We start from the raw sequence: 25,708 nt of genomic DNA on the forward strand, positions 1-25,708 counted from the left end.
ACATCTCTCATTTTAACTCAAAGTTTACAACTTTTTTTACATCACAAGAAATTTTCTGCTAAAGAAAATATAGAAATTATAAAAGGGAACATCTGTATGTTAAAAAGATCTATCAGTCTTAATATCAGGCCTAAGAAAAATACTAACTAGAATTAAAACACTGGCATTATTATGTGTATGCCCCCTTTTACACAAGAAAATCCACTCAAAGCCATTTTTGAAACAGATCCAAAATTAGAACTCTGTACCTGCAGCAATCTTCAGGCTGTTAAGCTTCCAGACCACAGGCAGTTCATAGCAGGGCTGATTAGCTCAATCACGGCATCTTGCTAACAGCAGCTGAGAGCCCCAGACTGAATCTAAATCACATCAAGCAACTAAAACACAGGCAAAAGTACCTCAGCCTCAAAGCCTCATGTACACTAATGTAAAAAGGATGGATAACCTGCAGAAGCTCATGAGTTAACTAAAACTCTATGATGCATGTTTCCACAAATACCATATATTTCAACCAAAAAAAAAAAAAAAGTCCCAAAATCAGCTTCATGAACACTTCTAAATGATGGAACACTATCCGAAGTTAGTGACTGCAAAGATGGTTACAGCACCAAAATGTTAGTGGGGGTGGAAGACAACGTGCAATTGAGGAGAGATAAGGGCAAGTAAGAGCTAACTGCTCTAGTGAGGTTGTTACCAGCTTTTCCTTTGTCCCTTGATGTTGTCAGCCTCACTGGAAAGGAAAACTATCTCTGTAGGATTTATTTGGTTTCCTTTTCAAAGCAACTGAAGTAATTCAAAGCCACCGACAGCTTGAGTAAAATGAACCACCTGTAGAGGTCAGCATTCTAAAAGTGTATCGGTAAAATGTAACAAATTGTCAAATTCTGTTTAAGAGGAACTTGATACTATGTGTGTTGAATAATGATAATCCAATGCATCCACACACATGCATGTGCGTGTCTCTATCCTTTACACAAATAGCATGGAAATAATTTTGCAAAATGTGGAAGAAGATGAAAACAAAACTCCTGAACTGGTTCATCACAGGAGTAACATTTGAAAAAAATCAGTTTCCTAAGGCAGAACAGAGCCACCACTGTGATTAAATATTTCATGACTTTAATATCCAGAATTTCTATAGAGAATTAAATAGAAAAATTAATACATAGATGGCACAGGCAACTTTTAAATTTACATTAAAAGATTTCCACAGTATATCAAATGGCAAAATTCCTTCCTAGAGCAAAGAGTTTTACTCAGCTCATATCATAAAATGAACATGGTACAGTAAAGGGTCTTTCTGGAAGACTGAGAAATACTTGCTCTAACAGTTCAAAAATTTAAAATATTGTGTAGCAACTCAAATATATTTTACTAGATCATGAAAATCCCTTAGATCTTTTTACATTAAAAACAATGAATCCATCTACTAATCCAGAACACTCTTGTTATCCAAGATGCAGACAAAGCAAGCACAAAGGTCTATGAATAACACAGCCTTTGAGAAATCCTAGCAGCAGAACTCCCTGCATCAAGGAGCTCTGCACTCTTGAGCCTATTTAAGCAGCCTGAGTGTGAAGGAATCACTTGAGTGCATAACCAGAATATCTCACACTGTCCAAATTCATAGTCAGTCTATCAAATAAGAGTAACTACTTCAGAGCAAAACTTTTTTTCTGACTACACACCATCAGCAGTACCAACAACAGCAGCATCCACACATTTCCATCCCCACTTACACACTACTCTAAGTTATGTATCACAGTTTGGAGAAAACACTGCCACAGCTGGCAAGCACGATCCTCCACTACCACTGCCAGAGCCACTGCATGTAGTGACAGACACTGTCCCCTTACAACTTCACCTAATTTTAGGAAGCACTCAAGTACTCAGCCATTTCTGAAAACCTTAAGTGGATTAGCATTTACTTAAAAATTCACTTGAAATCCTGTATTATAAAGGATGTCCTCTCTAAGTCTGCAAACAAAAAATGCTTGCAGTTACTGTGCTAGAAACATTGCAAACCTCAAACAGAAGGTGCAACTTCCTTGTCAGTAGATTTCTATTCCATACCCACATCTGTAATTTGTGGTAGCAAAAGCAGAGAAGAAAAAACAATGAAATGGTTCCACAGCCAAGAAAACAAATACATACATATATATACAAACATGTAAAAAAATATATATTTATAGAAGTTTTCTTTAGGCATTCCAGATCAAGATTCCAGGCTAAAACCAAAAGGCAATAAAATTAAACGAAAAAAAAATCTTTGACATTTACATGTCATCTTTAAAATGCAGAGGAAGGTATTTTTTTCTATAGCTCTTACACAGCAAAAATTCACAAAAATATGAGCCAGAGAGTTTCAGCAAATTTTCTGTCCCTGGTGGCAAACCTGCAGTTCCCCATGGAGCCTCACCTTCAAAGTCACTTCGTTTAAAATCACTAATTTCTCTGAAAATACTGTGGATTCCAGCAAAGTCCAATAGGGAGTGAAAAAGTCTGGGAGGGAGAGTAAATAAGTAAAGGACAAGGAAAAAAGATACACAAAGAAACTGAAAACAGCTTGCAAAGCACCGATGGAAGCATTGCCTAATAACCAACAGGTGCTGGGCTCCCTGGGCATCCCCCAGCTGCAGCTGTGCCACAGCAGGAGCTGCAGCTCCAGTGCAGGGCTCCTTCCCCCCACAGCAGGAGCTCCAGCTCCAGTGCAGGGCTCCTTCCACCCACAGCAGGAGCTGCAGCTCCAGTGCAGGGCTCCTTCCACCCACAGCAGGAGCTGCAGCTCCAGTGCAGGGCTCCTTCCACCCACAGCAGGAGCTCCAGCTCCAGTGCAGGGCTCCTTCCACCCACAGCAGGAGCTGCAGCTCCAGTGCAGGGCTCCTTCCACCCACAGCAGGAGCTGCAGCTCCAGTGCAGGGCTCCTTCCACCCACAGCAGGCTCCCTGTGCTCACACCAGCAAGGCAACCCTGCTAAGGCAACCTGCATTACTACCTCAATACCTAGATCTGGTATTAAAAATAAATAAAATGTTGTTATTATTATTATTGTTGTTGTTGTTATATATATTATATATAATATAATATATAGTGTGTATGCATGTTATATATTATTATATTGTTATGTATTTTATTATAACATTTATTTATTTTTAATACCTAGATCTGGTATTTAAAATAAATAAAATAACATTTAAAAAGCTCAAATACAAAAGCCCCCACACAACCTCCTGCCTACATTTTAATCAAGAACAGAAAGAAAATGAGAGCAGATATTACTTGGCTAGATTTAAAGGAAAAACACAATCCTTTTCAATAGCAGGCTCCATTTCTCAATATGACCATGTTCCAAAAGATTAGATAACAGTATCAGGCAACATCAGACTATTAATGACACAACCCTACAGAATGGAGAAAAGTATTTAAGCATGATATTGACTTTGTAAGATTTAAGATACCAGCACACAAACAGCCCATCCTTTTCTAACACATTACCATACCAGTATTAAACGCTTGGATTAATGGATTATAAAGGAGTAATACCATAAATTAATTCTGATACATCTCAGCAAAGTTGCTGAAAAAGAAAAGGGGGAAAAAAGAAAGGAAAAAGAAGAGATCAGCATTCCAGAAGTATCCCCAGGGGAAAGCAGCAGCCGATCATGGCACACATTACCTCTGCCCCTGGTTCATCCATCTGCTGCACCTCAAGGAATGCCACAGGGGAAGCAAACATGTGGAGCACAGCTAATAACAGCAATTCTGTCCATATTAGAAACTAATTATCACCCTTTCCTATCAGGATCAGTGCTTCCAGAATTATAAGCAATTTACCCTACTAAATACTAAATGCAGTCTAGAATTTAACACTCAATAACTCAATAGCTAATTTTAAAAAAATGTCAATTTTAGAGATCATAAAAATTATATTTCTTTTCCTCTCAACACCACCCAGTTTCTTGCATCTAAAGATTTAAATTTTTGTTGGTGGTTTGGTTTCTTTTTTTTGTGAAGGGGTGAAGGGAAAAAAAAAACTCTGCTTAAACACAATTCTGTGCATTTAACTCTCAGCTCAAAACTGCACAATTACTGTGATTAAGTCTATGTAAATCTAACAAAAAAGACAAACATTTAGTTTGTATTGTATTAGCCATCTTCTGGAAATAACAGCACGAAATCTCATTGCTCCCTACCAAATATATTACTTTTCATTAAATACACAGACCATAAAACTACAAAATGAGATTAAAAGGCTGTGAATAGCATTTTATGTACTGACCCCACAAATAGAAAACAGACTTTCTCCTCAGTCTGTTGTCATTCTACCAAACTAAAAATTAAGAATCTGGAAGATTGCTGAGATCCCTCAGCATTAGGCTGGTCTGTAAGAACCTAATTTTTTATTTTGAAATAACCGAGTAAACATTTTGTTTTAATTTTTGTTTTAATTTATTTTGATTTAATTTTGAGGCACTACTCAAAATTATTTGAGGCACTACTTTGCACATTTTGAGGCACTACTTTGCACATTTTGAGGCACAATCCAAATAACTGAGAAACAGTGGGAAAATCAAGGAAAATCATATTATGAGTGAGTACAAAGATCTGAATAAAGAGTATGAGATCTGGATCAAAACAGTGCTTCTCTCGCAAGAATCTCAATTTCTCTTTGTTTTCTATCCATCCATTCCTCAAGCCAAGTGCTTCTTTAGCCCTGACCTGAGTTTTGTCTCACAGCCTACCAAGTCCAAATCATCCTCCTCCAAATTCCCTCGAAGCCTGTCCTGCTTAGCCAGCAGGTGCCACTTTTTTGAGAAAGAGAAGGTCAACATTTCCCTAAGGATTTGAGCAAAATGCCTCCTGGAGGGAGCAGTCTGGGATTGGTGCTTGGGTCTGCTCCCCTGGGTCTGCACATGCTGGCTCTGAGCCTTGAGGTGGCAATGTCAAGAACTGTTAAGGATTTACAGAGAAGTCTCTCAGATTTAAGTGAGAAGCATTCTAATGGAAATCACTCAACTACTTGGTTTGCACCTCTGAACAACACACATTGATATTACATTTAAAATGTTTTGAGATGAAAATTGAACATTCCCCAAAATATTTGACTCAAAAGTAAATAGAATTTAGTGCCAAATGCTAAAGAACTGCAATAACAAAGCAGAGCTACTGCTTTTTTTAGTACACAGACAAACGTAATACCAGCATACATTCATAGGACTTATAAAGCTATATTTTTTTGCTAAATAAGGAATAGTCAAGGCTGCATTTATGATCAACTGTATCCTTCAGCATGAAGGGATACAAAGCACAAACCGAATGCAAAACATCAGCAACTTGGCTTAATAAGATTACAGTACAGTAAAAGGTGCTCATAAGCATTTTCTATAAATGAAATGTAAAGCCTGATGACTCCATAGGAGCCGGAAGACCAACCTAAGCTCATAATGAAGGTATTGTGACAAAGCTTAGCATCAGAAACACCAAGAGAATGGTGCATTTCTGATGTGGTTGAGAATTTCACAGTGATTATAATGCAGCCATGTTACAGTGGCTAGTTTTAGGGTAGTGTGCTAGTTTCTATGATCCATAAGCAGTTGTAAGGCAGATAATACTGAGTTTACCTAGTATATTATTCCTTCCTCTAATGTCACTTCTCAAAATAACATTATATGTGTAATGGCACATGGTTGGAAAATTTAAACCACTTTCCCAACAAACTTAAATAAATCAGTAAAAATATATGTACATTTAACTCAGTACACAACAGTTTCTTTTTCAAATGCAGAGAAAAAGGGATATTATGATCTTCTATGGGAAAAGCAAGCTGTCAGACTGAGTAAGTATCAAGAACTATAACCATTAATTCATTAAGTAAAAATAGTCAAGAAATCAAAACCCATCAGCACTCCAATCACATCTGCCCTCTACCAGTACACAGAAACAAGTACTACAGTGAATCAAATAGCATCAGGCAAACTTGGTTTTTGTTGCACCTTTGCAGTTTCGAGCATGCTTAATGCCATGTCCACCACACACAGGCACAGCCATTCTTCTATCATCTCGTGCCTTCAGAAAACACTCCTACAGTCCTAGACTAGTAATGACAGAAATTTGCCTGAACAGATTTGTCAACAGCAATGATAAACAGCATATAAACTGTTCTACCAATATCCTACTTACCTTTTCACCCTTACTAGATTCAGTAACTAAATTTACATTAAAATAATTGTACAATGGTACTTCAGCATTCAATGAACCGCGTCTCTAAGTATGTCACCATGAGCCATTCCTAGGACCAGGGGAAAAAATATTGAAGTATAAAACATAGAAGTCAACATCCTTTTACTTCATACATCATTGTCCGTCCAATCAAAACCTCAGTAAAGTCAATTTATTTCTGTCAATGACATCTTTATTTCTGTAAATGACATCTCAAACCATAGACACACAGATAAATTGCATTTTATTTCTAAGAGTTACCAGGAGCTCATTGTGCATGCACAATGCAGAGAGTGTGTTGAGGAGGAAGAACTAAAATAAGGATGCTCTTACACAAGGCAGTCACCCATTCTTGCCATCATTTACTAAAAATATTTTTTTAAAAAAAAATCCCTTCTGTTAACTGAAGCACCTAAAAGATTTTTTTTTTTTTGTTTGTTTGTTACAAGGAGAAGTCAATTCTGGAAAAAAAATTATTTTAATTAGAATCAAAATACATGCAAGCCTTTGAGTAGATAACAGCTTACAGCCACATGTCTATTTCTAATAATCCTCATAATAAAAGCAGAGTTTTAAGTAGAGGCCCTTTCTGAGAGAGGATTTTTTCCTTAAAAACTAACTTGGTTGCAAGCCACAATATAAAACCAAAGGACAAACTTAATTTGCCACTCCTAAAGCACATGGATTAGTAACAGACATCCAGACATATCCAGCTGAATCACAAAATGTGTAAGAAGATAGGAGGGGTTGTTACTGTTGCTTTTTAATAATTTGAAATGACTGACCACCTGTGAGTACCTCCACTGTCAGCACTGGCAATAGGAAAGGGAATTGACGTTCAGAGATGCAGGCACATCCAGCAAGCTTCCACTTCAGTATCTACACTTACCAGGGCACTTCCTTCACTGCAGTGCACCCTGTGTTACCACAACATTTTCTTCAAAAGTTTTCCATTCTCAGCTCCAGACATATATTACAGGAAACATTTTTTCAGGATGTGCAACATCAAATTTTATTTGAAACAAATGAGCATACAACCTTTCTTAACACTACTTTGTCTAACTCTAATACTAAGGAGAACAAGAGGAAAGTGCTAAGACAAATCATCAAAATTCCCAAAGAGAAAGTCAAATTAGAAAAGCCAAATACAAAAAGGCCAAAATGTGTCATACCCAGAACAGAAATACTTGAACAGTCATATTAAACCAGAGCTCCAGCCTGCAGTCCTGAGTTAGAGGCATATTGAGAAGAGTACTTTGAGCACCGAGCCAGCTCTGCTCTGCAAGGCACTTCCAGTATCAGGCCACATTCACATCCAAAAACCAGCAGAGATTTTACAGGCTATGAAAGCACACCTGTTTTGGACTTCTACTTCCCTACAAATACGCTTGTAAAGGAGTGAATAACTACTTAACAAACACTAAAAGGTCACCGACAACTTCCAAATGGCTGGCATTGCCCCAAGCTGTTACAACAGAGTTATGGATAGGCAGATAACAGTTTCTGAACCTAACTTGGCACACCCCAGAAGACCTTAGCATCCTTGCTGAGCTCTTTGCTTCCAAACAGACAAATCCTAAGAGGCTCTTTCTGCTCTCCAGCACAGGCTGGCAGTGAGCACAGAATAAATTTCACTGCAGAACATAAACCACAACCAAACCCCAGCACATGTGCAGTGCTGGCTGTATGCACAAATGGCTCCCAGCCAGCTTGACTCCTATCACTCACAGGCAGGAAGAAAACCAGACAGGCCACTTAAGCAAAGGCTTGTTCACTGTGGAACAGCAACAGAAGATTTATTTGCACAATTGGACCCATTATGCCAATAACTTCTGTTCTCTGACACCCTTTACAGAAATCCTGAAAGGGAAAAGTTAAAGCACAGAGATAACTAGAATTCACAACAATAGTCCCAAAATGGCTGAGACTGTGTGAGTTTATATACAAAGTGAAGAGTTAAAACTACCAGCATGCAAGTGACTTCAATAGGATTATTAAGCCAGCATCCAAACTACATTTCAGTAGCAAAATACTGTCATAATAAAGGTAATGACACAACTTCATTATATCAGATATAAAATACTCAGTCTTGCAGGAACTTCACAGTATCAATATTTCCTCTGCTGTCTACACAGGACTTAACTCCCCCAACTAAAGCCAGTATGTAAGTGCTTGACTACATCACAGCCAATATCACTGACATGTTCACTGATTGAAAGCCCTATCTTTAACTGAACTCAGAGAAATGAAAATTATCAAAAATCTGGGAAAACTAACAAAGAAAGTCCTAACTGAACATATTCCATCAATTCCTTAAGGTCAAAGAAAAAAGTAATCAAGAATTAAAATTCAAAAAGATGGTCAGATATTCCAGTGCTGACAGAAGCACATCAGATAGTTCTAGTGCTGTTTCAGAGAATCACAGAATATTCTGAGTTGGAAGGGACCCAAAAAGGATCATCAAGCCCAACTCTTAAGTGAATGGTCCATATGGGGATCAAACCTGCATTATTTGCATTATTAGCACCATGTTCATTACTACTGCTGCCACAGAATACAACACAGAATTTCACATGTGTAAGCAATCTTTTACATTAAGCTGGTTGTTAGCTTTGCTTTGGTTAAGGGAAAACAGAAAACACATAAAGAAAACCCACACAGGCACAGTCTTCACAATAGAGGTACCATTTCATCATAATGCTGGCCTGTATTTCCAAAGAAGTTATCAGACTGCTGAGAAATTAAGTCCCTCCCTGTAGTCCTGATTTTTATCTGCATAAGTTCAACAAATTTCCTGTGAAGAAATAATATAATTCTTAATAGTATCATTCCAGATGCACACCAATTAGTACTATACATTGTATATTACAAAGACCATTTCTAAAAAGGCTGGAAACAAAAATTATCTTCTTTTTTTCAATCTGTCTGCATTCAAATTTAATCCATCATGAGGTTTAAGAGGAAAAAAATCAGGCTAAAAACAACTCAAAAGCCTATTCCCAGTCCCTTGGGAATGCAAAGTCTCAAAACACTAAATCTGTCACTGGTTCAGGGGTGATTGCAGACACTGCTGTGCCTCCAACTCACATTTTCAGTTGTACATTTCCAGAAATACATGTGTGTGAGAAGAAACTAAGACAAGTGATTTTTAAAAGGAAAAATATTTAAAACTCAAAGGTGATTACAACAGTCTTGAAGGATTCTTGAAGAATATCCTTACAGTAAAAGTGAATTAAACTGTATTCCAGAACACAGACATTTTTCTTAATATTTATGTCTGTACACTTTCTTTTTCTCTGCCTACTTTCTTTTCTTTTTCAAGACATCACCATTAAAAAAAAAATTAAAATCACACCACCAGGAACAGTAATGAAAGAGAAAGTCACTGAATTGTCCCTGGGCATTTGTCTATCAACAGATGTTAGAAAGCCTAACTGGAAATCACAACACAGAGTACAGGGCTCAGGACTGGCATTCCTTTGGTTCATCCCCTACAAATGCCTGGAGCAATCAGACACCTGGAAGCAGCTAACTGTATTATCCATATGGATGAAACTAAGCCCTGGATAAGGAAAATGACCAAATAAAATTTAAAAATAATAAACTTCAGCTAAACATCCAAATTCAAATCTACCCCAAGTAAAGCAAGTTTTCATTTTCCTTGCTACCCAATGGTAATTACATTAGCAAAGTTTTATCAATGCCTTTAACACTTACTAGTAGGAGCAGCACCACTACCAAACTGCTATAAAACTCAGAAATTCTTTTACACCTCCTCTTTATTTTTGCCTTGGAATTTAAAAGTAAAATTGTTTTAAAAATAATTAATTCAGAAATTAGGAAGTACTCACATCAAGTCCAGAAGAAAGACATCCTCAACTACCTTAACCAGTTACAAAATCTGGTTGTGGACAAAAGCAATCACATGGGGGTGCACGTGGCCATCTGCATGAAGCACCCAAGAGCACAGCAGTTCTTTATTTCCCAGCTTCAAAGTTGACACTCCTCTTTCCAAATGCTGACGCTCTTAAGATTTATTTTAAGTTTTTAGATAACACAACCATACCAAAATAAACATGAAAGTTGCCTTCATATTATGTTTCACTACCACTTAAAGACATATATTCTTCAAAAACAAGTTGGAGAAAAAATCCTATCTACAATAATAACAGTCAGGGATCAAATGTACAATTTGCACATTAGCAGGAGTTGCAAAGATAAGAATTTCCAAAGTTTCTCGCACATCAGGCACAAAGCAAATAACCTTCCCATGCTAACAGTTTCAACCAGATAACCTTATGGGCTTCCCTAGAAAATACCTCTGCTTCCTGATTTCCCCAGCTTTCTGTCTCCCTAAGTACTCACTTCAGTGCAAACATCCTATTTCTCATAAAAGCTGCTGTGAAGTTTAAAAATAAGCACCTCAAATTGCTTGAATTACAAAGAGATGGGAAACCAGACATGAATTACCAAAAAAAAAAAAAAAAAAAAAAAAAAAAAAAAAAAAAAAAAAGACACAAAAGCCCCACACCAAACACTCACAATAACTATAAGTATCACATTCAGAAGCTGCTGAAATGTAATCTATAAATTCAGGTCAACAACATTTAATTCATTTGCAGTCTCTCCTGTTTCAGTGTTTTCTAAAATATTTTTCCCACTAGGTATATCAGAAATTCCATTTACAATAAAAAGAAGGAGTAACAGAGCTACAATATTTGGATCACTTGCTTTTATCCCAATCTGGTTGATTTTCATGAGGTTTACAGGCTATAAAGAAGCTTTCTTTCCCTCCAGAAGCTAGAACCAAATATAAAAGCAGAGTCACAACAGACTAGTTTGGCAAAATGTGGTAGTTGAATTTTGAGTTTCAAAGAACTGTTTGAGGGCCAAGTCACACTGTTTTTCTCTTACATAGTATTTATTTACAAAATAGGTTTCACTAATCAAATGTTACTGAGTCTAAAGTACACTGTTAATATGTGAAGTATTTGTTTTTAAAATATCTGTAGTGCTTGAAGTCTTCCCCTTTGACATGTGTTTTCTCATCAGCACTTCTTAAACTTACCCTCACATACCAGAATTATGATATAAAAATCATCTATTTGACAAAATGCTCCATTTAATGAAACACAACCATTTTTATGGCAGAAGAAGCAAACAAGTTAAAAAGCACTTAGGGGAAATAGAAATTATTGTTTAGAAACAAACTTCTTCATGATCATTAGGTTAAATCAAATTTGTTTCCTAACTTTAAGACACACTCTGTTGTAGCACAATCAGCTTTTCCATTGCTGTTAGAGCATAGGTTCTGTCTACAACAAGACAAAGGATAATTTTTAAGTACTCAGAATCCAGATACAGTGGCAAATGCAGCCACATTTAACACTGCCTCATCTCTTGTTCCAGTCAGAGTAGGTTTTGTCAAAAAACCCACTTGATTACTGAATCTTTTTAGACGACTTGTTACCATATCCATGATTATTAGATCATGGCCATAGGCTAGACACTGGTACATATATCCAGCTGTCAGAGTGAATTTAATCCATTAAATACAAAGGATAGCTATGGACAGGGCTGTTTTCTGTTTATGTATGAGGAAACCTTTTTAGACCAGAAATTTTCTTCCTTGAAGAAATTTAGGCAAATGTATGTATCTGTGTTTTTTTTATTTGGATAAGATTCAAATAAAATTTACAGAAGTGAGACATATATGTAATCTGTGAAGGTGTGCTGAAACAGTTTCTGCAATGCTGATATGAGCCCCAGACTGAAATTTGCATTTCCACATTTTTCAATAACAGCGTCTACATTTAAGAAGCTGTATAGTAGACAAAGCAAGAACTCAATTGAAAAAAAAATTGATCAACATAAGTAAAAGATTAAATTAAACAAGCAAAGACATCAAACTAAATAGAAAAGTAGGGAGTGAATATTGACACTGAAAAGCTAATTTAACTCTGCTTAGGTCATATGAGGTTATTGATATTAACCCATTCCAACACCACCATGTACATTAACTGAGCAAGTTCAAAAACACTTCTTGTCTGTTCTACAGTGTAAACACTAGCCCTCATTTTAGAGCTGAGGAAATCGGAAAATAGAAAAGAAAAAAAGAAAGGCAGTTCCTCAACGATGTAGCAAAACAGGAACAGAAATTTTGCCTCTTTGTTACATCCTTTAAAACTCAAGAATATCTTCCCTTCACCAGGCAATGATACAATCTTAACAAAAGCTTTTAATGGAGATAAAAAGCCTGCTTTAACTTTTTATAAAATTTTACAATTTTACAAAAATAACAGCACTAAGGAGAAAGTGAGTAATAATATTTCCTAGGACTTTGCTATTCCTAGTGAATTTTTAGATATAAATTAAGAGTCATTCAGACAAAAAATCACGTTTCAATAATTACGTATTTTGTTAATTATTCAGTATTCCATGTTAATATAATTTAACAGATCAAATAAAACAACAGCATAGATTATAAAACTACAGAATATTGAAAAGCATCTAATACTTCAATATAGAAGCTTTTTATATCAATTAAATGACCTGTGCCTTTTATTTAAGGATTAGTCATGCAAGTATAAAACTATTTCAGAATTAGAATTTTAAAACATAAATACCTATCTTCTCATACTAACCTCATTTAAAATGCTATCTTTGTTAAGCCTGACAAAATCAGGCCAGTATTTATACACACTTACACATTCAGAACACAATGAGCTTATCTCAATGTATGTCAGTGACCCTACTGCCACAATCCCAAAAACAGTGCCTACTCAATCAGTACTGACTCAAAGGCTAAAAGGACACATAAACAGAACATTTGTTGGAGCTGTGAAAGATCTTTTATTCCCAAACGTGACTTGAGACCAACTGGCACAGCAGTCAGAGGGTACTGGGGCTGTCAGAGCTGTGTGCCTTCCCAAGGAGAGCTGCACATCTTTAGGACACACTTCTGCTGAGGCAGCACTAAATTTGCTTAAAAGGGGAAAACAACAACAACAAGCAGCCACCTTGCAGAGCCCGATTCCCTTGGTTCAGACTCTCCTTGTGATCAGTGCTGACCTCTCCTTGGTGCAGTATCTGCTGCCCTCACACCACAGCCCGTCTGTGCAGGGCAGGCAAACTCACGTACAAACTGTGAGCACCAAGTCCTGGCTGAAGGGCTCGGAGCAGCAGCTCAGCAGCTTCCCAAGGCCAAGCCAAGCTGGAGCTGCTCTCCTGTCTGACAAAGGGGCAAGGCCAGGCAGGACTGAAAAACAAGACCCAGCTAAGGATCTCTAGTGTGGCACATGCATACATCTGCCTCAGCAGGCAGAAAATTTTCAAGTACAAATAAAGTATTCATTATTTCATTCTTCCTTCATTTGACTTGGAAGGCAAAAAAAGAAGAATGAAGTGTTTGCTTAATTCTCACTTTTATCTATTTCAGAGGAAGTGACAGAGTTAAAGGCTATGTTACATAAACAGATGTAAAGGATGGAGCAAGCTAAATGGATAACTTCAGAACTTATGTCATCTAGAGGCTCTTTCAGTAAAAAAGAAATACTTAAGACATGGAAGTCCCAGTCCACATAAAATAATACGTGGTACAGTTTTAATCACATTGTCTCCAAACTTCAAAAAAATTCACTTTTTTTTCAATTCCTCAGATTTAAAATTTTTTTATCTTCTTAAATAAGCAAAAAATTAATCAACTCCATCCTGACAGCTCATGTAGAAATGGATATTATGGCTGCCTAGTCTGTGCTCTAAAAATTGTCTCTGACTTCCCACACGTCATCTTGATGAAAAACTTCACATATTAAAAAAACCCCAATAACTATATTATCGAACGTGACACAAGAAATTAACTTTTTCCTAATTTGAAAACAATTAACATTTGGTAACTACAGTCTGAGGAAGAAGCATTTATATGCAAAGATATAGCTGAGTTTCCTGAAAAAGAGATCTTATGTAAGGTATATTTTCCAAATATATAAAACTTTACACCTCTGCAAGTGATTTTCCCCCATTAGTGTCACATTTATAAATAAAATGGTAGCAAGACAACCATTTTACTTATAAAAAACAAAAACATGAATGAGAAAAGGATGATGAATGAAGCAGTGTATTTTCCCAACTGTTTTGCCCTACTCAAAACTACAGAGGAAATCATCAAAAATATTTCTTCCAGGTACAAAAAGGAACAAGTACTGTGGGAAACTCAGACAGTTAGCTGCTAGAACCATTCAATCTCTACACGCATTCAAGCTCAGTATGTTAAATATACAAAAAGTTCAGAGAGAAAGATTTTAAAAAGCTGTAGCTTTATGAACACTGGGTTCAACTAACCAAAGAAGTAAATAAGTATTTCAAGGAAATCTCTGCTTCCCGCTCTTTTTACTCCAGCCATGTGCTAATACTGACAAGGTACTTTCAGACCAATGCACCAAGCACTTCAGGAGATGCAAGAGCTGTGCCAGGAATCCTGCCTTCAGAAGGACTTTCATTGCTATGGCAACAGCATGTTCTGCAGGATCCAAAGCAGAGACAACCTGTGACACACTCATGAGAGATGGCCAAACTCCACCGGAGCGCTCGCTGCAGCACAAGTGGCACTGTCACACACATGCCAGTTAGCACTTGCAGGAATGCAAGGCACAAAGCAGGGGGGGCTTATGATAGTTCACTTCACTTCCCTGCTTATAAACTGCTGCCTCTGGGAGAAAAAATACCGTTCACCTTATTAAACAAATTTAGACTATTCAAAAGCCAAAAAGTATATTATCATTAGCATAGAATACAAATTGCATTCAGGCATTTACCCCTGTTCTGGTCTCAAGTTCCCCTAACAGGATGAGGATAAAGGAAAAGGGAAAGGTTAGTACATAGCAAAGAAGCAAAATACTGAAACTATTATTCAGTACTCAACAAGTACCTTGAAATAAAGTGAGTTTAATGAGTATAACAGACACATGTGGCTAGAAACTCTGGTTTTACTACATCACTCTACAAAAAACCCCAAACAATCTCTTAGAATGCTTCACCTTCTACCCAGAAATGTATTCACAAAACCACCCTTGACATCCTGAGATTTAATCACCGAACATGCAGAGTTTTAAACACCTCACATGCATCACTCTCACCCTTGTAAGCATTTGTATACTACTACACAGGGACCAGCCACTAATTCAAGCCATTTAAACCTACCTGAAGGAAATCTAAGTTCTTTACCCATTTCTGCATTTTTATTACATTCCTTCTCAAAACTTAATGTAATAGCTACATCCATTTTATCTGCATAAACAGACAAAACCCTGCCTGCTGTTGCTCACCTAAGTTCATTCACCCCAAATGATCAACTCTATCTTTCCCATACACAATAAAGACTATAACATGGCTGCACTCTCAATGTTTCTGACAATGCCTAAAATAGTTTAGCCCCTTTTAAGATTCCTTCTGGTTGTACTGTACAGCACTCACACCCTGAAGGCCTGGTAGGATGTTGGGTGTATGTGCTGGAGAAGATATGGTCTTGCATTCTTTAGAGCCACTCTCTCCTTCCTTCTGAAGTATCAGCATTATCTGACTTGCTTAGCAAGTAGTAATATTGCAGACTGTTAAAAAATATTGCAAATAAATTAATAAAATTAACAGCTGAAAGAGGAACAAATATGGGGGACTTAGTTTGTGGTTTTTTGGGGTTTGCACTTTTGGGAAGTTTTTCAGGCTTTTGTATTAAGTTTTTGGTTTGTATTTTTTTCTGTTGTTGTTTTGGTTTTGTTTGGGTATTTTTGGGGCGAGCTTTTTTAATTGAGGAGCTTTTAAATTCAACATCCTACAAATACTCACAAGTATCTAATTCAGATGTTCCTGTCATAAGTAGTATTGAAAGTTTATGCTCCATTTTTTTTTGGTGCGCTTATTACAGTCCTCTGGCAAGGGAATAGGATATCAGAGATATTTTCAAGGTTACCAAAATAAAAGTATTGCACAGAGCAGAGAACACATGCCAGACATGACATGCATTTATACACAAATTGGCAGAAATGTGCATTTGTTTTATAAAATCCAGCTAAGGAAAAAATTTTTGCATTACCATTCTATTCAATCCCCTTGCATCTATGCATCTCAAGCACTAATCCTGCAAAGACCTACTACAAAATACAGCCATTTGAGCTCTACAGTAGTAAGCACCAGACATCATTTTTAGAAATACACAAAAGCTTTTCATTACTCAAAAACTCGGTCATCTTCATTAAATCACCATCTCTTCATAAAAGCCTTGGCTTCATTTAGCATTCAGGAAGATGAAAGAGCAGCTCCCCTCCTTATGGATTACTTCTCTATTACAAGAGAATACTTTGCACGTCAAAAGCAAACACTGAAGGATTAAATGATATTGTAGCTTCCGCTCTTATTTATCTGCAATGGGCAGTGAATAGAATTGCAAAGAAACAATCAGTGATTATTTTAAGCTGTGTTCTTTTGCAAGGATTATGACTCATGAAGTTGCTGCATAAAGAACTGGAACGGGATAGGTGTCTCATTGGAAATGGCCGAAACACCACAATATGAAAAATGTTTGTCCTACAAGCAAAGCTGTCTGATTTAATCATTTCATAGGGCAGCCACAATCGCTCTTGGGATAACAACCAAGACAATAGTATCTTGCATTCAGTAAACAAAAAATAAAAATATACACAGTGAATTCCATTCTCTTACAGAAAACTAAAAATACCTCTGGATTTTTTGTTTATACTGAATTAAGGGTAAAATACGTTTTAAACTCAATTTAATTTAACACACAGAACATGCACATCATGGTCTGATATTCGTCTGCATTTTACCTGCAAAATGTACACAACTAGAAATAGCCAAATTTGTATTTTGATTAACTAGGTACATTTTTCTAACAATTAGCTCAGCACATTCATCTTTACATCTAAAAAGGAAGAAAAAAATACACCATCTAAAATATAACTTCCACAAAATATGGCTCAGAGCACACTTCAAGATAAAACTCCAACCCAGCCTAACATAAGTCTTGTTCTGTTACCACTGCTTCAGCAAGAGCAAAGATCTCTTCCAGAGAGAAGCTAAACACAAAATGTGTCCTACAGTCGTGTTCATGAAAAGCAAAGTAGAAGTGGTTCAGGTTCTTACTAGAAGTCCACACAATTAACAACCTGATCAAGGCACGGAGACACCACCGGCTCTGAACTACAACTGGCACAAAATGAAACCCAACAAAATCTGCTACCAAAACAAAGTTAACTTGAATGGTGAAACAAATACCTCACATGCTTACAAAAATACAAACAACAATATAGACAATCTCTGCAGAAGATAAGGAGCAAAAAATCCACTGTAATAAACAAAAGCTACTCCTGGAAAAAAAATACACAAATTGTCATCTCTATGTAAAAAAAAGAAATTAAACCTACTTATATTCCACTTAGCAAGGAATTGCTACTGTAATAAAAATTTACACTTTTGGACCATCTTTTAAAAGTACTTCCATAGCCCTAATATGAAAATGTACAACTTGTCTGTCCAAGATAAACTTTTCTTAGTTTTATGCTAAGTTTTTACTACCATTCACAGACAGCATTTCTCAGCGCTGCAAAGCAAACACTTTTAGTCAGGTCTTTTTCACCTCCCCATTCCAAATACTACCTTAACACACCAGCAACAATTATTCTGGTGTGGACAAGCAAGATTTCTCTGCATTACACTGGTAAAACATTAAGTTTATGCATTTTAAAGCCATTTCAGTCCTTTACTTAAAAAAAATAAGAAATCACATCTCTAGTATACAAGAATCTAACAAAGTCCTGAAGATTGATTGGGTACTTTGTAGCCTGATTATCCTCTGAAAACAGTGAGATATTATAAATATAACAAAAGCTACTCTTTCTGATCATTCTTGGTATTCAGTTAACATCTTCACCAAAGAAGTACGTCCTTTATGTTTTTGAATGTTGTGTTTACAAACACAGTTTTGTTTTACAGATGAAAAAACAAGGCATTCATTCAAGACATTAAAAAAAATTATCATTATCTCATCTTAGAGTCATAATAGAAAAAAATAAGAAACAAACAACTTTGCCCCTACAACCACTAGTAAATAATGCACTTTAGTATTTAAAAAGTCCATCAAGTACCACAAAATACCTCCAAATCATCAGGTTGAAGTATACAATAGAACTGGGGAGTGCTAAATTTTCAAATTAATTAAAAATAAACAAAAAGCAAACAAAACCCAAAAAATGCAGGACTGGCCATTACAATATAATGCAGGAAAAAACCTCTCAGTTATTAAAAATAAAAAAAAAAAACTTCCTATCCTTAGAATGATAATTTTTCCTACCTTTTCCTATAATGTTTAATAGCCAAAAGTGATAAAGGTGAATACACGATTTAGAATTAATTATGCATATTCAATAACAATCTCCAAATAATTCACATGCAAAAGAAAACACCGCTTTTGCTTATTTATTTCCAATCTAGTGACTTCCTCACAGAAGATTGTACAAAACCAATCAAGTTTTGCTACATATTTCTGAAGAAGTGCTAACCCGTTGAATTAGATAATGCCTGCAAAAAAAGGTTTTCAGAGAAGATACTTTATTTCATGAGGTCACTTATTGAAACTGAATTTTCAAGTACGAAAATTTGTATTTATTTTGAAGTATATTTAAGATAGAAGACTTATTTATTATATCCCATAGATCACATCTGGCTCTGTGGGTACTTTAATAAATTTGATATGGTTCTGAAAATGCTCAATGCTATTTCCCTGTAAACATAAACCTTCCACAATAGAGTAACAAACAGAACTGCATCTCCCTGGTCAAGAGAGGTCAGAAGCCTAGCAAACTATTTCAGTTTATGTGCAGCTTTGATTTTAAAAACAGTCCCCACAAACTTCACTCTTACTGAGTGGTATGGTATTATATTACCAAACAACCTCCTCTTCATAAATACACACAATGTTCAGCCCTGAAAATTTACACTATGCCTTTAGCAAGTTCAGGAAAATATAGTTTACCAAATTAATGCTAGAGTATAGGGTAGATTAACAGAAACTCATATAATGGTATCTGCAGGCTCAGCTATGGATAAAGTAGAACTACCTGAGAAACAGCTGTCACAGCAACTTGACAGAAAAACATCTAAGGGGTTAAATCCTCTTTGTGTGACAGCTGGAAAGAAGTGAGGGGAAGGGGAACTTTGGCAAGCATGTATGAATGATAAGCTTTTAACATGAAATTCCTTTGCTAAACATCAAAAAGGGACCATAAACAAATATACCCAAAAAAAGCTAAAACTCAGCAAAAGCTGCAGACACTAAAGTTTTACAGGGGGAGATTACAAGCTCAGCTGACATTAAAGGACATACAAATACATAAGAATCCTATTCATTCTGCTCTTCCTCCTCTTTACTCAAACCCTTAGTCCTCACATTTCCATTTCTATCAAATCTGCTGTCTGGATAAATACAAAATTTCAAATCCTGTTCCTTCCACATGCCATTAAGACCACTGTCCAAAGATTCTGAATACTCTTCATCACTTACAGTAGATCAGAAAAATTTGGCAGGACACAGAGTTACTGGCTGAGGGGAGGCTGATGGTGGAAGGTGCCCCATCCTTAGATCCACATCAGGAAAGGACAAGGCAGTACTGCATCCCAGATCTTCTGAAGCCATCCAGAAATCATTGCAAAGACCCTCCTTGCATCCCAAATCAGTAATATTTATATGTGGATTGGAGGTTGCGTGCTGTGCCTGTAACACAGTGACCACACTGCTGCTCTCATCTAAGGAAAAAGTTGCTGGAAATGCAGGATTAACTTTCTGAAAGAATGCTTTCTACATACCAAAACAGCAAAATTCAGTTTCCCTTAGTAATGGTGTCAAATGTATCTCTAAACAGAAGTCAGACCAGCACTATTAAAATTCTCAGATCTTCTGTTTGGAAAACAGCAAACAATTTCTGACCAAGTGTCATGAGGTTTATACCATCATCTTTCAAAATCAAAGTCAACAGTAATGAACAATGGACCAACACTTATTCCTCTGCTCACTAAGCTAGATTCAGAACACTGAGCTGTTTTAGTCTTTTTCCTCAATCCCTAAAACCTCAATATCCATATGACCACAAACACCTTGCAATACACTGCTTCAAAGTTGGGTTGTCAGTTCTCTCTACTTATCCAACATTTTTTCCCCTTCTCTTTCTAAACAGGAGTATGGAAGCTGTATCTCACAGGAATATACACTATACTTCTCAGGACTTTTCATGGCATGCCTGGTATTTATCTTTCCAAAGACAAGGAATGGAAGGAGGAAATGTGACAGCAGCAGTGAGACAGGGGCTGCCAACAGGCAAGCTGCAGAGTCATGAATTTACTGCCTCTGCATCACTCTCAGGTTTCTAAATGCAACAGGTGAGGGATCCAGACTGGAATCTTGCTCTCACTTGCATCTGGCCCATTTGAAGAGAAATCCATGGGTCACCCCCTACAAAAAAAGGAAGGTAAAGAAGCCACAGACACCCTTCTGCCTTCAAGCACAAGGCTTCTTCAACTCTCCTAAGGCTCTTCAGAGGAGGACAGAATTTAGCACCCCTCAGACCAAAGATGAAATGCCACGTTTCCAGGTCTGCTGGTTCACCTTTAATGAAGCTAGAGGACAATTCAGATTTTTTTTTTTTTAATAAAAAGCTATACTGCTGCATGAACTAATGCTTAACAGGCCACTCCAGATTTCCAGCATTTAAGACACAACAAGAGTGCCTTTTCTCTTCAGCAATTGAATAGATCAATGAACAGAGTATCTAAACCATTGCTCCTCCAGGCAACTCTCCCAAGTTCATTTTTTTTTTTTTTAATTTGGTTTGTTTCTTTTACAAGAAAATTGAAAAGGAAGTAAGAGTTCACAGGATTGACAAAGTCAGGTTTTGTTAATTTTGGAAACACTGTTTGGTAACTTAAGGGAGCTGCTCAAGAAGTGCCATTGTGTCCATTCTCAAGACACATGGCCCTAATTTAGGGACACTCAGGTTAATGGCAGGCTATCAACTTAAATAGTCTTTGCATAAAGTCATATGCAGCCTATCCCAATCCAGGGCATCCCTTAAAAACTCAGTACATTAGTAGAGACAAGTGGAAAGGGCAGCCAGTCAGTCTCTTGAATTTGTATAAAAGATACCAAACCAACACAAACAGACACCTTCAGAAGTTTTTGCATATATTAGGAATGTCTGGGTACACACAAAGTTTGTGCCCAAAGCTGTTCACTCCCAAAGTTGCATACTTAGTTTCCATGAACTTCAGAAGAAGCTTACAGAAAGAGAGGTGCCATATTTTGACAACTTGGCTCCTCAACTGTACATCTTACTTTAAACTCTTATCCCTCTTTTCTGCTATACATCCACAATATCTTATTTCATCTCTTGGACTGATACCTCACTGATGCATGTGCACAGCCACGTGCAAAAATAATAAATAATGCTATTAGTACATTGAAAAAGGTACTAAATTGAAAATGGTAGGCCACAGAAAAATACTGCCTCGGAGTTACTCTTCTTTGCAAAAGACAAAAAAAACCACAAAAGGGAGTTATTTTAGATTAAAAATAAAAACCTGAGATTTAAAAACTCACAAAAAAAACTGAGATTGTGATCAAATCTACTAAAAACCATAAGAAAACTGCCTATGGTGGCACATGCATATTGTGACTGGCTGTTAATGGAATTACTGTAATAAATAAAGGGTGTTGGGCAAAATCACAACCATCCAAGTTTGTATTGGTATACGTTTTGTAGCTTAGACAAAGGCAAAACAAGAAAATTGCCACTGTAAATCACAAACACTACCTTTACCCATAGCAGCAACAGAAGATTTAGATTTTACATAAAATCTAAAGAAAAAAAAAAACAACTCCTGATTAAAAAGTCCATTGGAACAAATCTCTGACCTTTGCAACCTTCTAGTAAAGTTTCTAAGACAGAAATGGCTTCACCTTCAGAAGTTGGCTTTGGAGAAGAAAAGAATGACAAGTTCTGTTTCAAACAAGAATTGAGTACAGCATGTATGACAAGGAATATTTTGTGGCTTAACTCACTGGCTTACATATCAGGTTACTTTTCCAATATGTTTATTTTCACCAGCAGTCTAACCAAGTTATTTGACTTTATCAGCAGCTTACACGACTTACTGTCATAATATACTACAATATATCAGATTAGTTCACTTATTTTATCTGCAGCTTTCATTCATAACTGATTGACTTGTAGAAAGCAAACCTGCCCCAGCTATCTCTTAATCAAAACACAATGTTCATCTGTTAATCCAAGACAGCAATTTCTTACAAATTATAGATCAGCTGTATTAGCTGTTTTATTCATGCAACCCAACTATACATATATTTCTAAAATATAATCAACAGAAGTCTGGCAGAGTTATAGCAAATCAAGCTTGTTACATCAGGATTAATAACATGCACTCCAGTACTTCCAACACTTCACAAAACCACACTGAAAAACAAACAAAACTTATCCATTCTTTAACAGCAACTAATTTGTCCCTTCAAACTAGGGATCAGTGAGTGATGAGGAAAAAGCACCAAGGAAGCATTCCTTCCTTCTAAATCAAATTTCCCAGAAATACAGAGTCTTAAGAGCCACATAGACATACACTGATCTTCACCTACTTAATGGGGGCCATTAGGCTGAATCTCAAATCACTGACAGGTTGGAGGGGGAGGGGAGGTGTTTGCAGATGTTTAAGTTTAAATGAGAAAGAGAGGCCTCTAAAATAAAAAACAATGAACACACTCTTACTTCAACTAAGAAAACGAAAGCACTTTCCTCTAGCATGCTTGTAAAAATATTACAAAAATAAAACTGAGCTTAATGGGAAAGATATTAAAGCAAGCTTCACTTCTCTAATTGCCATCAAAACCACTGAAAGTCTCTGTAAGAGGCAGCAACACCCAAAGAAAAAAAGAAGTACTTTTTAGGAATCTGTGCACAGTGAGATTTTCAATCCTAGACAGCTCGAAGGAATAAATACCTCCTCTTTTCATGTTTCTCTTTAAAAAGTGATCTCTGGTCAGTTAAAAAAAAAACCTTTTAAGTATTGTTTGTCTTACAAGTTACAAAACACTTGAAATTATAGCAAGATCACAATTAAATCAAAGTACTTAGAAAGTAAATGCCTGTACTTCATCACTGATCTTGGCATAGTTTTTCTACAATACTTAATGTCTCAGAACACAACTAATAGAGAAGTTTGTCACCTCTCACTCCTGCAGAGTAATCACCCTAGGTCAAGGCTTAGATCATAACATGACCAGAATTAGGGCATATAATCCACTATCCATTAGATTTCTACAGCTAGAAATGTTTTTAATGAAAATCCACAAATATACACTACTATCATTCCAAAGGGAACCCAGCTGAGGTTGTAGCTTGTTTGACAGTTGCAGTGTTGTAATGAGAATTGGTATTTATAGGAGGATACACCATATTGGTAAAGAAATTCAAGGAGTCATACTGTTTCTCTTAAAGAAATAACTATTCTGGCATTCTCTCTTTTTCTAAAACATCCAAGGGAAGAAAGGGAAGCATTACCTACAAATAGGACATGCCACATTACTTAGCTCTAAGACCTTATGTAAAAATTAAAATTTTATTATTCAACAGAAAATCATTCTACTCATTCAGGGAAAGCAAGGACAAAGCGGGATGAGGTGTTCAGGCTGTGCTCCCCACAATTAAGCTTTAGGTGCCTGAATGTCTTTTAAAACAAGCTTCAGGGAAACAACTCTCTTAAATATTTGTATTTTTAAAAATTTAAATATTAACTACATTTTAAGACAGATTTGCTGTCTTACTATTGCCATTAACTTACACCTGATGTACTTTCAAAGAGGAAGAGGAAGCCAGTTGTTTATTTCAGGAGAAAACCTAACTTGAAGACTCCTTCAAGTATGTAACAATTACATTTGCTACATAGTTTCATTAAATTAAATGTGAAAGACAGTCTCTGGAAAATTTTAAAATTACTCAACGGATAAGTTTTAAGATGTTTTTAAAAACAAAAATCCTTAAGTGTTACTAAAATGCAGTGTCTTTTGGACTCCCAAGGTAGCAGCCCTGACAACCCAAGAGGCTAATAGGGGATGTCACTGCAAAACCTCAAGCCACTACTTCACTACTCTACTGGCATTTTAAACATTTATTTTCATTAACTAAAACACAAACATCCCTTTTTTGTATCCATAGGATCAAAAATCTCATTTCACTGTGTTCAAACAAGTTGAACCTACATAAAAAGTTCTATCAAAAACTTACTCTGGTTTCTCTTTTGTAGTAAGTATTCCCTTTAGGGAATGGTACAAAGCACCTGTTTTAAAATTGCACTTATTTCCTACTACAGTCCTAGCTCAAAGGTCTCTGACACAGCAATGAGGTGGACCCAGTGACAATGTGATAATACACTGAAGCCACAAAACACGTGCAACATGTAAATACACAGTTACTTGCTTTCCAGATGCATGGATTAAGTTTCAACACAAGAAAATTCTAGTTGCCAAATCTTCAAGAGCTACATAGTACTAGAAAATTGTATTAAACTCACATTTTCCTTAAGCACTGCATTTAAAAATAGCATGTCCTTGAGTCAGGAGTATTTAACTATTTGGTATTTTACAGCAGTTTTCTCCCTTCATACAAGGGGACTAGGAAATTGCTCAATTGAACATCTAGGTTTCATTTTCTTAAACAAAAACACCACAGTCATTCATGTTTAATACAACAAATTTACAACTTCCATGTCAGTATGGCCAGAGATACTCAACACTTCACTGTACTGTAGTTAATAGTCTAAGACAGAGAGGAAAACCATGGTTAAAGTTAGCAAAATGCACTATAAAGATCAAAACAGCACATCTCTAACTGATCTGAATATCTTATGAGAATATGCACAAATGAAAGATTACAATTCTCTGAGAACATGGAGACTACACTGAAACATTAAGACCCAGTGAGATGAACATTATGTGTCTTGGATGCATCCTACCTGATCCACTGAACTGGCTGCTTCCTAGTGTAGTTGGTCTGGTTTTTCCACTATTTACAGGTGGGGAAAACATCTGCAAAGAAAAAAAAGACATGTTTTAATTGGCTTTGAAAATCTGTGCTCAATTTTGAATGGAAACAGAAAGAAGGTTAAAAGGAAACAGTTTTTTTTTTCTATTTCTCCTTGAAAACAATGCAAGACGTGTGTTTAGACACACAAAACCAATAAGCTGAAGTACTCTTTAATAGGACCAAAACCTCATTTCTACATGAACACAAACAACTTAAAACTAAAAGGACACCTCCTACTACTGTGACTATTTAAAATAGCTACACGACTTACATTTTTTTACTCAAATTATATTTCTTACTGATCTGTAAATATAAAGTCACTGCACAAAGGCAGCATT

The 25,708-nt window shown here is 36.3% G+C and overlaps 1 protein-coding gene across 8 annotated transcripts in view; it reads right to left on the reverse strand.

The window, feature by feature from the left end:
* The window catches only part of TCF12 (transcription factor 12), a 159,629-nt gene that overhangs the window by 132,204 nt on the left and 1,717 nt on the right, over window positions 1-25,708 (reverse strand). For all 8 annotated transcript variants that reach the window (XM_058811318.1, XM_058811321.1, XM_058811320.1 and 5 more), the window contains exon 3: window positions 25,300-25,372. In XM_058811318.1, coding sequence (XP_058667301.1) covers window positions 25,300-25,372 — 73 coding nt within the window. The remainder of the gene's footprint in view (window positions 1-25,299; window positions 25,373-25,708) is intronic.

The sequence above is a fragment of the Ammospiza caudacuta genome, chromosome 10 (genome assembly GCF_027887145.1).
Source record: "Ammospiza caudacuta isolate bAmmCau1 chromosome 10, bAmmCau1.pri, whole genome shotgun sequence".
Taxonomy (NCBI): domain Eukaryota; kingdom Metazoa; phylum Chordata; class Aves; order Passeriformes; family Passerellidae; genus Ammospiza; species Ammospiza caudacuta.